The 14214-nt window shown below is 44.4% G+C and overlaps 1 protein-coding gene across 1 annotated transcript in view; it reads right to left on the bottom strand.

Annotated features, from left to right (window-relative positions):
- Window positions 1–302: 302 nt before the first annotated feature.
- The window catches only part of GJA3 (gap junction protein alpha 3), an 18531-nt gene continuing 4619 nt past the window's right edge, over window positions 303–14214 (bottom strand). The window contains exon 2 of the mRNA XM_040621231.1: window positions 303–2894. Coding sequence (XP_040477165.1) covers window positions 1543–2877 — 1335 coding nt within the window. The 5' untranslated portion in view covers window positions 2878–2894 and the 3' untranslated portion in view covers window positions 303–1542. The remainder of the gene's footprint in view (window positions 2895–14214) is intronic.

A 14214-nucleotide genomic window follows, 5' to 3' on the forward strand; every position in this document is an offset into this window, starting at 1 on the left:
GGTGTTGCTTTGCACAAAGGAATGAATCAAATTGGCAAGTGTTTGGTGTTTTGCTGAATAAGGGCTGACAGTACTCAGTGGAAGTTGGCGTGTGAGTAGGACCGGGCTCAGCATTACCCCTGTTCATAGGTTTATAAACAAACAGTGACTCAGATACGATAGCAGGGTGTGCAGTACAGAAAATTCTGCCACCTTCCAGCCACACCCGTGCAGAGAAAGAGCCTTCCCTGTCAGTGTAGCAATCCGTGTGGGTGACAAATAGGGCACACGTCCGAAACCAGCACATGCACTTACACAGGAAGTAAAACCCAGATACCTTTATTTACACTTTAGAAAGCAAACAGGCTACCCACAGAGAATGGTTAGGAAACTCAAAGAGTTTTATTCTGTACTGTTAAAAAAAATGTAGGTCATTGATTCATCTGTATAAATAATTTTTCTGGCAAGAGCAGTTAACTTTTAACCTTCCATTCAAAAAACTTCACAACTTCAAGTACTTGAAATGCACTTAAATTTCCCCTGCCTTTATTTTTTATAGTACATTCACATAGCAATTAGCTCACTCATGAGGTCCGAGAATTTCTTTAAAGGAAAGTTCAAATCTTTAGTAGTATGTAATGGGACAAATTAGCATTCTCTTGGTCAGTATTCATTTTAATAGTACTATTTTTCTTTCATTTCTCCTGAAAGAAAGTGGGGGAAAATACGCATGCCTGTACAATTCAGATCAAAGCACAAAATATCATTTAAAAAATAAATACCTAAGGCATACCTGCTACACTTTTATTTCAATTTCCTCAGCTGTTTAAAAATTATCTCAAGTGTCGCTGCATTTCTACCCGCTTTCTTACCAGCAAGCTCTGTGGCTCTCGCCTGCGCTGAACGACTGCCTCTGGAAGGTAGCTGCTCATTGTCACTTGTCACGAAGCGCACAGTCTGAGATCCTGGGCTTCGCAGGCAATTTCAGAAACTCAAATGACACTATATGGACTTGCTCTAAATCTTTTTTTAGTGCAGTTTGGCAAATATCCCAAATGAAATTCAACTCTAAGTTAAAAGTATCAAACAGAGATAGTGCTAAGTTCGTCTATGACTTTCTGGGCTGCCCAGAGGCTCTGGAGAGCGTAGGAATGGAAAACCTAATTGCTCCGAACTGAAGTGACTGCAGACACCTGCTGCTTTACCACAACAGAACAGATACCCACAGAGACAGCAGGAGCCCAAGGCTGGGCAGCAACACCTGCGAAGGTGGCCCAGGTTACTGGACTCTTGGGTTGTTGTGAATACCTTTAAAGGTCAACAAGCCCCTGCACCCACTTTGCCCCTACCTCCCCATCTCAGCAAGCGTTGACGTTCTCCCCACTCTACCTCACAGTGTTAAGAACAGCAAGCATGGACACACAGAAACCTGCTCTCTTCCGCTGGATCTTCCCCTCCTCCACTCCAGTGCGCTCTCACTTTCTCTAGCAGCAGACTGGAGCCGCACTTTGGTTTTGGTTGCTAGAAAAGAGATTATTATAAAGCTGTCTGGAAAGACCACAGCTAGATGGCCAAGTCAGTCGGTCTGGCCCGACCACCGCTGGCCTTACTGGCCTTGCTCAATCGTCCAGGGTCTGCGGGGAGCAAAGGAGGCGCGTGCATCTCCACCGCAGTGGTCACTGCCTGCTCCCCGTCATTGGGAGTCACTTCCAATTTGCTCTCTGCCAAGCTGCTGCCATTCCCGTTCCCCAACAGGCCAGGCGCGCTGCTTCCCGGGCCACCCTCCTGAGGGAGCTGCTGGGTGCTGCCTGGAGGGCTCAGGGATGCAGAAGTGGATGCTGGAGGGGAGGCCTTCCTGGCAGAAGTCTGCTGCTCGGCCTCCTGGTTGGCCCAGTTCTGTTCTGTCATTAGCAGGTGGTGGTTGCCATTGTAGAATTTGGCAGGGTGGTCCTTCCCGGGTGCCTCGGACAGGGCTGCCATGCTGAAGTCTGTTGCTGGTGGAGGGGCCCCAGGGTAGCCTGTGGCTGTGGCCTGTCCCAGGGAAGAGGCAGAGTGAGTGTAGTAAGGCGGGAATCCGATGGTAACAGTGGGCGGGGCAGAGCGGGAGGGGAGGAGGAGTGGGCTCACACCCCCAGGTTTTGTGGCCCCCACCCTGGATTCAGGGGAGTCTGAGCGATAGTGGTTGGTCATTCCTTGTTTAAGCTTCTTCCAGCCCAGGTGGTAGATCTCCAGCATGTTGAGCAAGAGGGACACGCAGGCCACTGCCAGCATGAAGATGATGAATATGGTCTTCTCCGTGGGCCTGGAGATGAAGCAGTCCACCGTGTTGGGGCAGGGCCACCGGTCACAGCGGTACAGCGGCTTCAGCTCAAAGCCGTACAGGAAGTACTGCCCGGCGATGAAGCCCACTTCAAACAGCGTCTTGAAGATGATGTTGAAGACGTAGGTCCGGAGCAGGGCCCCGGCGATTCGAATCTTGCCCCGGTCATCCCGTACCGGCGGCCTGTCCTTCTGCCCACAGCGCGCAGCCGGCCCGTGGTGCGGGCTGTCGCCCTTCAGCAGCTCTTCCTCCCGCTCTTTCTTCTTCTCTTCCATGCGCACGATGTGCAGCACATGGCCCAGGTAGATGAGGGTGGGCGTGGACACGAAGATGATCTGCAGCACCCAGAAGCGGATGTGCGAGATGGGGAAGGCTTTGTCGTAGCAGACGTTCTCGCAGCCGGGCTGCTGCGTGTTACACGTGAAGTCCGACTGCTCGTCTCCCCACACCTCCTCGGCTGCGGCGCCCAGCACCAGGATCCTGAAGATGAACAGGACCGTCAGCCAAACCTTGCCAATGACCGTGGAGTGCTCCTGTGCGTTTTCTAATAGTCTCCCCAGAAAGCTCCAGTCGCCCATTGCTTCAGATTGCTAACCTGCAAGGGAACATTGCTGGTTAATAGGAAGCCTGCGGCGGGCGAGCTGCAAGTCCAAACACCCCAGGGGCAGGCCTTGGCGGGTGGTGCCGGCACATGTTTCCCGGGGGGAGCTGTAGTCCTATTTCCAAAGGAGGGAGGTGCTGCAGAGCTCTCTACAGCTCGAGCGTGCGTGTGCAGGGGCGCGTGCGTGCCTGCGTGTGTGTGCCTGTGTGTGTGTGTGCGCGTGTCTCCACCATCGCGCTGAGCAGGGTTAGATAAACGTCCGCAGCGCCGGCATAACACGGAGCTCGTTACACTACCCAAGTGTCGGCATCAAGTAGATGCCCACGGGGGACTTAAGCCCTCTCACTTCAGAGATGAGGAAACTGGAGCTCCACAGAGAAATGACTTGCATGAGGAGAATGGAACTCTCCCCTGGCTTCCAACTCCCCATCCTGCTCTCTTCCAGAGCACAGTCTCCAAGGGAGCTCTGGTGCTGCCGGGTACACAGCTTGGGTCCATTCCTAACCTCGACCTTTCTGTACATGTGAGATTACGGCAACTTTCTTCCATGCCACCTTCATAACTTCTGCCACATATTAACCTACTACCTCTTCTATTATTTACTTTCTTTTTCCACTTTACAAATGTTCCATAAATGGTTAACTCATTGCACATTCCCAGGCAGCAGCCTGTGTCTACATCTGTAAGATGGGACGATGGTCATTTGGTCATGTGTGGTGAGCTGCTTCCTAGATGGAGGGAGGCCCATAGGCCTCCTCTGTGAAGGTAGCAGTGTTCTTCACACACAGGGGACCAAGACTGCAGGGCGTCCTCCTTGTCACTACTGCTCAAACAGGTCAGATGCTTCCGACTAGAACCAAAAGAGCTCTGTTCTTCTGTCATAAGGAAAGTTGCCTAAGCTATAAGTGTATGTATGAGTTCTAGCAGCCTTAAAGAACACTCTTCTCATTTTGAATTTTAGAATGTTTAAAAATATTAACTTTTATGAATTGGTTCAAAGGCAAATAAAACAAAACTCGACTCACTATGATCTAAAGAAATAGACAAATGTTAACCCTCTCCTAGAATAAATTTTCAAGCCTTTGTTTTGGTCATTTGAGGTCTTTAGAAAACTATTACAGTCACATACCTTACCAGCTTCCTTGTCCCATATTGTGACTGGCATCTGTTCTATTTGGCATGTCCTTAGCAGATTAAATATTTTTATTTCACTGAACATGGAACAACCCAATCTTCCACGAAGGACGTCAGGTGCTACATTCTAAGTTGCACCCTGCTTTTCCTCAACCCCAGACCATCACAGTGTCCGTAGCCCTAGCCCCTCCCTTCCATCTGCTGGAGATTTTCCTCTGGGGCACAGGACAAAAGCCTTGCACAGTGTGGACCACCCATCAGTCCCTGATCCAACACTCTGGTGATATCAAACTTCCTGTGGTCCCTGGGACTCTGCCCTTACGCCTTTGCACGTGCTAGTTCTTCAACTTAAAACTTGGCCCCAATCCAGGGACTGGCCTATTGACCTATCACTTACCTCCACTCTCCCTTCAAGAGTGGCCAACTCAGGCTAGCACAGGGGCCCTGTGTTTTCTCTTCCCCCTTATCATGGCCCTGTCTTAATGGCTGTTGCTCCCTTTACATTCCAGGAGGTTCTTTCCATCTTCCTACATCTCCTACCATCCTCTCTTCTTGCTGTCCCTAGACAAGCACAGCCTTCTGAGTTTCTATAGAAAACCACCTTTAACCACCTTGACTGTTTGTGGACTTTCTCCTTTATTCTAGTTTTGAGGTTGGGGTTTGCATGTGTAGCCTTCCTTCCTTGATGTCTGCAGGCAGAACAGTTGGGCAATGTGCATTTCCGGAAGTCTCTAAGACAAGATCAGTGTGGCGGAATTTAATACTTCTTTCTGTTACCTTCCCAGCCTTGTTGAGCACAGCATAATGTGCTAAAAAGGAGTCAATGCAATGTGCCTGGTAGGTTCTCCCCACAAGGCTGGTGGCACATAACACCATGAGGGAGGGTCTGCTTGTCACAGAGCCTGAAAGTGCTGCTGGCATTTCCCTGCAGGGCCAGGGAGGCAAAATGCTCCACAATGATAGGGGTGTCCCCCACAGTAAAGAACTGGCCTGCCTCAAATGCCCATTCTGCACCTGTTGAGAAACATGGGGCTAGGTAAGAATCTATTCAACTAGTAAATCAGACGAGGAGGGTAGGGTAGCTGCCTGTGGCATCTTGTTACTCTTTGCTGGCTCAGCCTCTTCAGAGTCCTTTAGGTCCAGGTGCTGCAAAACACTTTTAGATAGGTACACTTAAAATTACACCATGACCTCTGATTGCAACCTACAGAATCATGATGTGTCACCATCCACATACTAGCCGATACTCTGGCAGTTGCCAAGGCTCAGTAAGTACTAAAGATGGGACGACTAAGAGTGTGTCCTAAATGGGGGTGCCAATGGCTCTGTGTGGTGGCACACACTGGCAAGACCTTTCTGGAAAGGACTTTAGTAATATGTATGAAGAGATGTAAAAACCATGATACCTCTAACCTGTAATTCTACTCCTGGGACAGCATACCAAGGAAATAATCACAGTTTTTGACGAATGGATGAACATGGGTATTTACTGTGAATTACTTATAAGAAGGAATAACTGGAAACAGAAGTGTCCACTAAAGGACAAGTAGTTAAATACATAATAGTGCCCAAGGCTGACATCAGGATCTGGCTTAACCCAGATCCTTCTCCCAGTCTTCCACTACCTTGCTTGCCTCTAATGTGACTGGAAAGGGAAATTCTTGCTTTCCTGCCTCCTTCTGTTGTATCCAGTGAGGTGTAAGAAGTTGGCTGGGGAACTTCTGGGAAGGCTTTTGGTTTCCTAATAAAAGGGCAGATGCTACCTTTGCTGTCCCTTCCGAACCCTACTTCTCATGGTGAGTACAGATGTGATGCCTGGAGCTGGGCAGTCACTTTGCAAGCATGTGTCAATAAGTGTGAGGGAATGGTCAAGAAAGTCCAAGGCACCTGCTGTGACATTGTGGGCCTGCTGGATCAACCCCAACAGCAAACTCCAGACTTACATGAAGGAAAAAACTCTATTTGTTCAAGTGAGGTTTTCTATGGCCTACAGACAAAGAATTCCTAAGTGATACGCTCCCTTTAATTCTTTACAGAATAAGGCTAGGCATAAATGAAAAGCTATGGTTCATTCACAACTATTGATACAAGGTTTTCACTAGATATAATTTTTAAGATCATCAATGACATGAAGAGATATTCATGCCATAATGATAAATGACAAAAGCCTAATACAAAACTCTAGTCTGACACCGGATACTTTACACACATTCATATATGCAAAAGGAAGAGCAAGAATGATATCGAAATGTTAACCATAGTGTTTCTAGAACTGGGTGATTTTTATATTCTTTTCACATTTCTTTGCATTTTCTGTAACAACATCACATTCATCATCATAAAGGATTAATGGCCATGACTTGCGTGTTTCAAAGTTCTAGTTTTTTAAAAGTCTGATTTATTTCTCATTGTTCTTTCATTATGGTTTCTACTCCTTAGATCTCTTTAATCATGTCCCTGATAAGCACAAAAAACCCAAATATAATACACGTGACATCGTTAGCCCAATGTGAGAGGAGAATGATGCTGGGGTCTCCCGAGATGACATCGTTAGCCCAATGTGAGAGGAGAATGATGCTGGGGTCTCCCGAGATGCAACATGACTCCTGACAATGGTTATCATTGATGACACAGAGCGAAAAGTGGATTCCTCTGCCATGGCAGTCTGCCAAGTTCTCCCAACGCAAGGGCCAGGCTATTTGTATCCCGTCACTCACTGCTGAGTCTTACTACTGCTACACTCCACAGTTTGGGTTTCTACTTTCCCTTTCAAAGTTATACCGTTTCCCCTTGGCCTTCAGGATATGTTGAGTGTCCCTTCAGATCCATCATTGGCTATTTATTCAGTGACAGTCTTGTGCTCAGCTCTGGGCCACACGTTCTGTTGAATACAGTGGAAGTAAAAACATGGTCTCTATCCTGAAATCTATCTGTGGAGATGGGAAAATTCAGGAAAACGGGGAGCTACGTGGGTGCACAGGGATTCCAGAAAAAAAGGAATTAATATCAGAACATGTAGCCAGGGAAAGCCAGCCAGGAAAGGGTGGCATTTGAGCTGGGTTTGGGAGAGGTGGCTTTGGACAGCGGAAGAGGAGCAGGAGTGCATTTCAAGGCCAGAAAGGCATTCCCAAGGCAGTGTGACCTGGCGTGGCTGCAACAGGGGCCTTGTGAGTTTAAATGGCTACTTCTGCCCAGAAGAGCTAGACGGGCTGCACTCTGAACATAATAGGCGCTCAGCAAACACTGGTGAGACAAATGAATGAAAGGACATCGAGGGCCACTGAACCACTTGGAGAGCAGGGAGATATACTGAAAGTGCTGTTCAGAAAAGAAGGGGCCCCTCTAACAGGGACTCAGGAAGAGTGGTAATCTCTGAGTGAGTGCTGAAGGCCTGGGCTGGATGACAGCAGGGGCAAATGGAAAAAGGAAGGATAGAAAGGAGACACAGTCTGGAGATAAAAATAAAGCAGAATGTAGAGTCTGCCTGGTCAGAGAATGAAAGAGAGAGGCATGAATTAAAGACGAACCTCATATTTCTGAGTCTGAGTGGGAAAATCAGGGGGCCATTTGAGGAGAAAAACTTGGGAGAGGCGTGCTAATTTGGGATTGGAAGAAAAGATGAAAGCTCTGGCTTTGTGACTGTCCGAATCAAAAGTGGTGGTGGGAGATATGAGTGAAACTGTCCAGGAGGAAGCTGGAGACACAGAATTAGAAAATGTTGGGCAGAGGGTCCCCAGTGTAGCCCCACCTCTCCAGAGTGAAGATGATGGAGCAAAGCACAAAGGACAGACTTCATGGAAAATCCAGCCAAACAGATGAAGAGCAGTGCGGGAAAGGACTCCCTGCCCCCAGTGTGTGCGGTCAGTGCTTCGACGAAGGATGGCAGGACTGACCAAGGGGGTAAGAGCCTAAGACTAAGCAATGACAGACAGCAGCAACCCCTCAATAGTGTGGAGGGAAGGGACCATCCTCAGTGGGGTCCTGATGAGCTCTGCCAGACAGGTTCACGTTGTTTGGGCTGTATTTATTTCGTTATCAAAATAATATCAAATAATATCAAAAGAGAGGATCCTTTCTTCTTTATAGAATTGACCCCAACATTTAGCTTTGCTGGAGCTACTAAGATTGAATTTTTACGTTGTACTTTGGGATGCCCGAGAAGCAGTAGAACCTACCTCATCTGCTGGGAATACTGTTCACATCAGAAGGCACATTCTCTGAGAGCAGTCAACAAGACTGGAGAACTAGGGCGACACAGAAGTGAGGAAGCCAAAGAAGGACTTTGAAGAAGGAGGTGACTAAGTGTCAGCATTCTCCAACATGTTCAAGACAGATGGACATAAAGAAAATGCCCTTTGATCTCACAACAAGGAAGCCACTGATGGTCTTTAAATGCCCAGTCCAGTGGGAGCACTGGGACAGAAACAAAATTCCAGGCCAGTGGTTAAAGAGGCAGAATGTGGGAGAGTAATGGAGACATGGTATGGAGAGCATTTGTTCAATAAGTCTAGATCTTAAAGGAAGGAGAGACACAAAATGGGTAAAAAGTGGGGGAATGAGGTGCAAGGGAGGCGTCTCCCAGATAGGAAGGGCTGTGGATGTTTGGTGTCAGAGACGTGGAGTCATGGGGACAGGAGGATGGAGGGACAGTCAGCCTGCCCAGCACCAGGTTGGGGCAAAAGGGCGGGAGAGAAGCTGAGAGTGCAGGTGTGGGGTGAGCGCTCTCCAAAGTGGTGACAAGACTCTTCTCAGCGAGGTCAAGCAGGAGGTCGTCTTCTCAGGCGAGGGCAGAGTTTGAGCTCCTGAGAAGAAAAAAGGTTTGATAACCAGGAACAGGGAGGATGAAAAAGGGACTGGGCTCCCTAAGTTCCTTGCCTAGCCAAGACCTCACATCTATGTACAAGTTGTGGCCACTCAGTGAGGACGGAGTGAAAGTTACTACGTGTGAGGCGCTCAGTGCTGAGCAAAGCAGAGAAGTGCTGCCTGGTGCAACATACACTCCAGAGGGAAAGACAGTGGACAGAAGAGAAGTAAGAGATGTCAGGTGCTGAGTGCTGTGGTCAGACAGGCACTGGGGGGCAGCGCAGAGGGAAGTACAGGGGGTGCTGAGGACCGGTGGGCCTCCCTGAGAGGGTGACATCCGAGTGAAGAGCTGGGCCTCAGATATGAAGGACAACATTCCAGGCAGAGCAAGGCTTCCGGCAGGGAGCAGACCTGGTGTGCTCGGGATGGCGAGGACAGTATGGAGGAAGCAAAGCCAGCCAGAAGCAGACAGGCAGACGAGCAGGTCAAAGAGGAAGTGGGGAAATGCGCAGATCATAGCAGACAGAAATGAGAACTCTGGCTTATACTCCAAGTGAGATGAGAATGTACTGGAGGATTGGAACAGAAGAGTGACATAATCTGACTTACATCTTCACAGATCCCCTCTGGTTGTTGTGTCGAGAACAGGTGTGGGGTGGAGGGGACAGTGAGTAAGGGTGAAAGCAGAGGGTCCAGTGAGGAGGCCGTGCTATAATCCAGAGAAGTGACAGTGGTGACAAATGGCCGAGTCTGTACAGATTCTGAAGGTAGGTCCAGCATGATGGGCTGACAGGTCAAGGGTTGGGTTAGCATTGAGGAGAGGCCAAGGTTTCTGCCCTGAACAGGAGGAAGGGAACTGCCATTTACCAAGATGAGGAAACCAGAGGAGGTACAGGTTTGGAAAAGGAATGGGAATCATGAGTTCTATTTTGAAAATGTTAAGTTTGAGACACCTACTAGACATGCAACTGTCAAGGCTAGAGAGAAACATTTGGGAGTCATCATCAAACCCTGAGACTGGACTGAGATTATCTAAGGGCAGGGGAGAAGGACAAGGAATCTGACAACCAAGCCCTGCGGTACTCTAGCATCTGCAGGTTGAGTACAGAAGAGAAACTTCCCCAAAGAGCGGCTTATTAGGGAAATGCAACTTTTAGTTAAGACTCTGGGATGGAATAACACCCAAAATGTATCATTTGTATTCTACTTGATTCTCTTTTATACCAATATTTTGACACTGAAAACAGTTACTTGGTTTATAAATTAGAGGTAATATAACATGGAGCATGACTAGGCAAATTAATTCTGTGTTAACTGTTTGTGATTGCCTGGAACGTTGTTGAGTAGGATTTTGAGAGTCACCTTTAGGCTTAGCCAGAAAGAGTTCTATGTTCCATTAGTAATGTCTAGGGTTTGGTATGAGGCAGTGGTGGCCCAAAGGCTAATTTTTGCCATCTCTGACTTGGCACAAATTTGAAAGAACGTGGTAGGCTGAGCTAGTCACAAATATGATACAATGAAAAATGGCTTATCTAGTTATCTTTACAGCAGGTGGAAAGACTGTTTTCCATTAGCTTCTTTTACACCTTACCTGCCTATTTCAAGCGTTCACATTTAAGGTAATAATTTCCAGATGCCCTGGGACCTAGCCCATGGCATTATGTACTTACCACACTTTTCCCGTAATTCTGGTCTGACTCTTTAAAAAGGAAACAGAATTCAAAATAAATTCACCGAAATAACAAAAGACTCTTTCTACTTTTACTCTCTAGCATCAACTCCAACATTTAGCTTTGTCTGAGCTTCTAAGACTAAAGAGAGAGATGGCAACTAAGCTTTTAAAAGCTGGAGAAATTCAACCACATCGACAAGCATAAAAGAGGAAAAAATTGAACCTTTGAAGTTTCAGATTAAATAACATGTGACACTGTTTTCCATCTCCAGAAGACAACGATTGATCACACCAACCAGCAGGACACCTAATGGCAACAGTTCTAGATATATTTGATATCTGGTAGGACAAGTCTCCCAGCTTTGTTCTTCATATTTGTCTAGGCATTTTTTTGCCCTTTATTTTTCCATATGAAAGTTAGGCAGAGCTTGTCAAGTTCCACAAAAACTGAAGACTCGATTTTGATTGGAATTGCATGAAATTTATAGATGAATCTAGTCTAGTTTACCCACCAATAAGCACAACTGATCCATTGATGCTGACCTTCTTCATGCCTTTCAGTAGTGTTTTAGGTTAATGTTCCTACAGGATTTACACATTTTTTGTTAGATATATTCCTAATTCATACTCGTTCTAATTTTTTTGTTCCAAATAGGTTTTTTTTTCATTATAACTTTTGATTGGTTATTATTGGTACTTAGGAACATTGTTTCTATATATTGATCTTGTATCCAGCAACCTGTTAGAAAGCCTTACTAGTTCAAACAGTTAGGACATTCCTTTGAATTTTCTATGTAACACATAATCATATCATCTGCTATTATGGACAGATTTGTTTCTTCCTCCCCTAGTACTAATTTCTGTTATTTCTTTTTCTTGTCTTCTTGCACTGGCCAGAACTTCTAGCACAATGTGGAGATGGTGATATCTTTTCTCATTTTTGTCTTTAACATGAATGCTTCTCAAGTTTTATCATTGAGCATGATGTTTCAACTTTTATCAGACTAAGGAAGTTTTCTTCCAATCTTTGTTAACAGTTTGTTGGTTTTTGTTTTCTAAGTCATGAATGAGTATTGGATTTAGTAAAATAATTTTTTCCTGCTATTGTGATTTTTAGATGGTGACGCACCCTATTGGTCATGATTTTATTTTAATATGCTATCACATTCAATTTGCCACTACTTTATTTTGGATTGTTTGTTCATATCTAAGATTGGTCTCAGTTTTTTGTACTACCATTGGATTCTGGTAAGAAAGCTATTTTAGCCTGAAAAATTAAAAATTCTCTGAATAAGTTTATATAAGAATTTCCTATAAAGGAGTTTGGGATTAATGTCTTTTTGAGGGGGCCAGGGGAAGTATAGATTATAAATTTAATTTCATTCACTGTTATCTGCATAAGTTGGGCTGCTATTTCTTAAGTGAATTTTGATAGTTCATATCTTTTAGAAAATTTTCCATTTCATCTTTCAAATTTATTGGCAAAAAATTATTCATGGTATTTTCTTATGATTTTTAAACTCTGGTATTTGTACTTAGATTCCTTTGTTTCGTTCCAAGTATTGTTTATTTGAGGCTTTTAAAATATTAGACTTACATGAGGAAATAAGGGACTCCAAAAGGGGAATAACTAGAGCAAGATCTTAAGTTATAAATTATATAGCACTTCCTTTTTTTTCAGATGAAACTATAAAGCTTTTATTTATTTTTTAAAAGATCGTTGTCAAAATAAGTCCAGTTTTATTTTTTAATTTTATTTATTTATTTATTTGTGTGTTTATTTTTATTGTGTTCAGTTAGTCACTGTATAGTACTTTCTATAAGCCAGGCACAATTCTAGTAGCTTTAACCGAAACAAGTTACTGAATGCCCACAAAAATTCAGTGAGGTAGTTACTTCATGTCTCCCCTGCTATCTGAAAGTAGAACATTCCTATTAAACCTTTCCTAAGCCTAAATGGGATAAAGTAAAGAAGCAATTACCATTATTTTTATATGGAAACATTTTTGAGCAGTCCCTGACCCCAGAAATAACCTCTCTTAGACTTTTCTGATACCTTAGGACATATCTTGCTAATAAATGCATAAAAATAAATTGAGAAGGAGCCGAGATGCCCTTCGGCGGATGACTGGATTAAGGAAGATGTGGTCCATCAGAAAGAACGATTACCCGGCATTTGCAGCAACGTGGACGGGACTGGAGGAGATTGTGCTGGGTAAGGTGGGTCAAGCAGAGAGGGACAATTGTCATGTGGTTTCACTCATTTATGGAACATGGGAGATAGCAGGAGGATCAGTGGGAGAAGAAAGGGAAGAATGAAGGGGGGGGGGTAAACAGAAGGGGGAATGAACCATGAGAGACTATGGACTCTGGGAAACAAACTGAGGGTTTCAGAGGGGAGGGAGGTGGGGGTTTGGGATAGGCCGGTGATGGGTATTAAGGTGGGCACGTATTGCATGGAGCACTGGGTGTTATATGCAAACAATGAATCGTAGAACATTACATCAAAAACTAATGATGTACTGTATGGTGACTAACATAACATAATAAAAAAATTGAGATAAAGCAAAAATAAATAAATAAAATAAAAATAAAATATTAGTCTTAAAAAATATTGGTCTTGTTAGTTTCTCTTTTCCTAAAGAACCAATTTTGATATGCTTGAAAAAGAATGAGAGTTTATTTTTTCCAATGTCTTATCACATATGCTATATTTATAGCATACAGAATAAATCTATAAAAAATCCCTATGGATCTTTTATTTTTTAATTTTTTTTAGGATTTTATTTATTTATTAGAGAAAGAGAGAGATAGCAAGAGAGGGCACGAGCCAGAGGGAGGGGCAGAGGTAAAGGGAGAAGCAGGCTCCCCGCTGAGCAAGGAGCCTGATGCAGGACTCCAACACAGGACCCTGGGATCATGACTTGAACCGAAGGCAGACATTCAACCGACTGAGCCACCCAGGTGCCTCCCCCATGGGTCTTTTAAATAGATAATGTGATTTTAGTATTTGCTAGTATTATTGTAAAATATACATATATAATTTAAGGGTATTCTTTATCTTAGTGTAAAATTGTTTATTATTGTATAGTTCCAGGGAATTCCTTATTTTAAATGGAAAAGTACATAGTTTCTATTACTTTTCAGTAATCTCGTGCTCTGTATGAGAGTGATGTCTTGCATACAGACTAAATGATTAAATGAAATTATAAAAGACAAATTTTCTAAATTCTTTATCAATAATTTTACAGCACTGCTAGAATTATATATTTTTGTCAGAGAACAAATCTCCAGAAACATGAAATTGTTTTAAATTATACTATTTTTTTAGATTTTATTTTTCAAATAATCTCTACACCCAACATGGGTCCCAAACTTAACAACCCCAAGATCAAGAGTTGCACACTCCACCAACTGCGCCAGCCAGATGTACCTTAAATTATACTTTTATTCTACTTATTTTATTTACTAAATAAGAATGGATGGGGCGCCTGGGTGGCTCAGTCGTTAAGCGTCTGCCTTCGGCTCAGGTCATGATCCCAGGGTCCTGGGATCGAGACCCGCATTGGCTCCCTGTTCAGCAGGTGCCTGCTTCTCCCTCTCCCCTGCCTGTTGCTCCCCCTGCTTGTGCTCTCTCTCTCTCTGTCAAATAAATAAAATCTTTAAATAAATAAATAAATAAATAAATAAATAAATAAATAAATA

Source organism: Ursus maritimus, unplaced genomic scaffold (genome assembly GCF_017311325.1).
Source record: "Ursus maritimus isolate PB19 unplaced genomic scaffold, ASM1731132v1 scaffold_10, whole genome shotgun sequence".
NCBI lineage: Eukaryota > Metazoa > Chordata > Mammalia > Carnivora > Ursidae > Ursus > Ursus maritimus.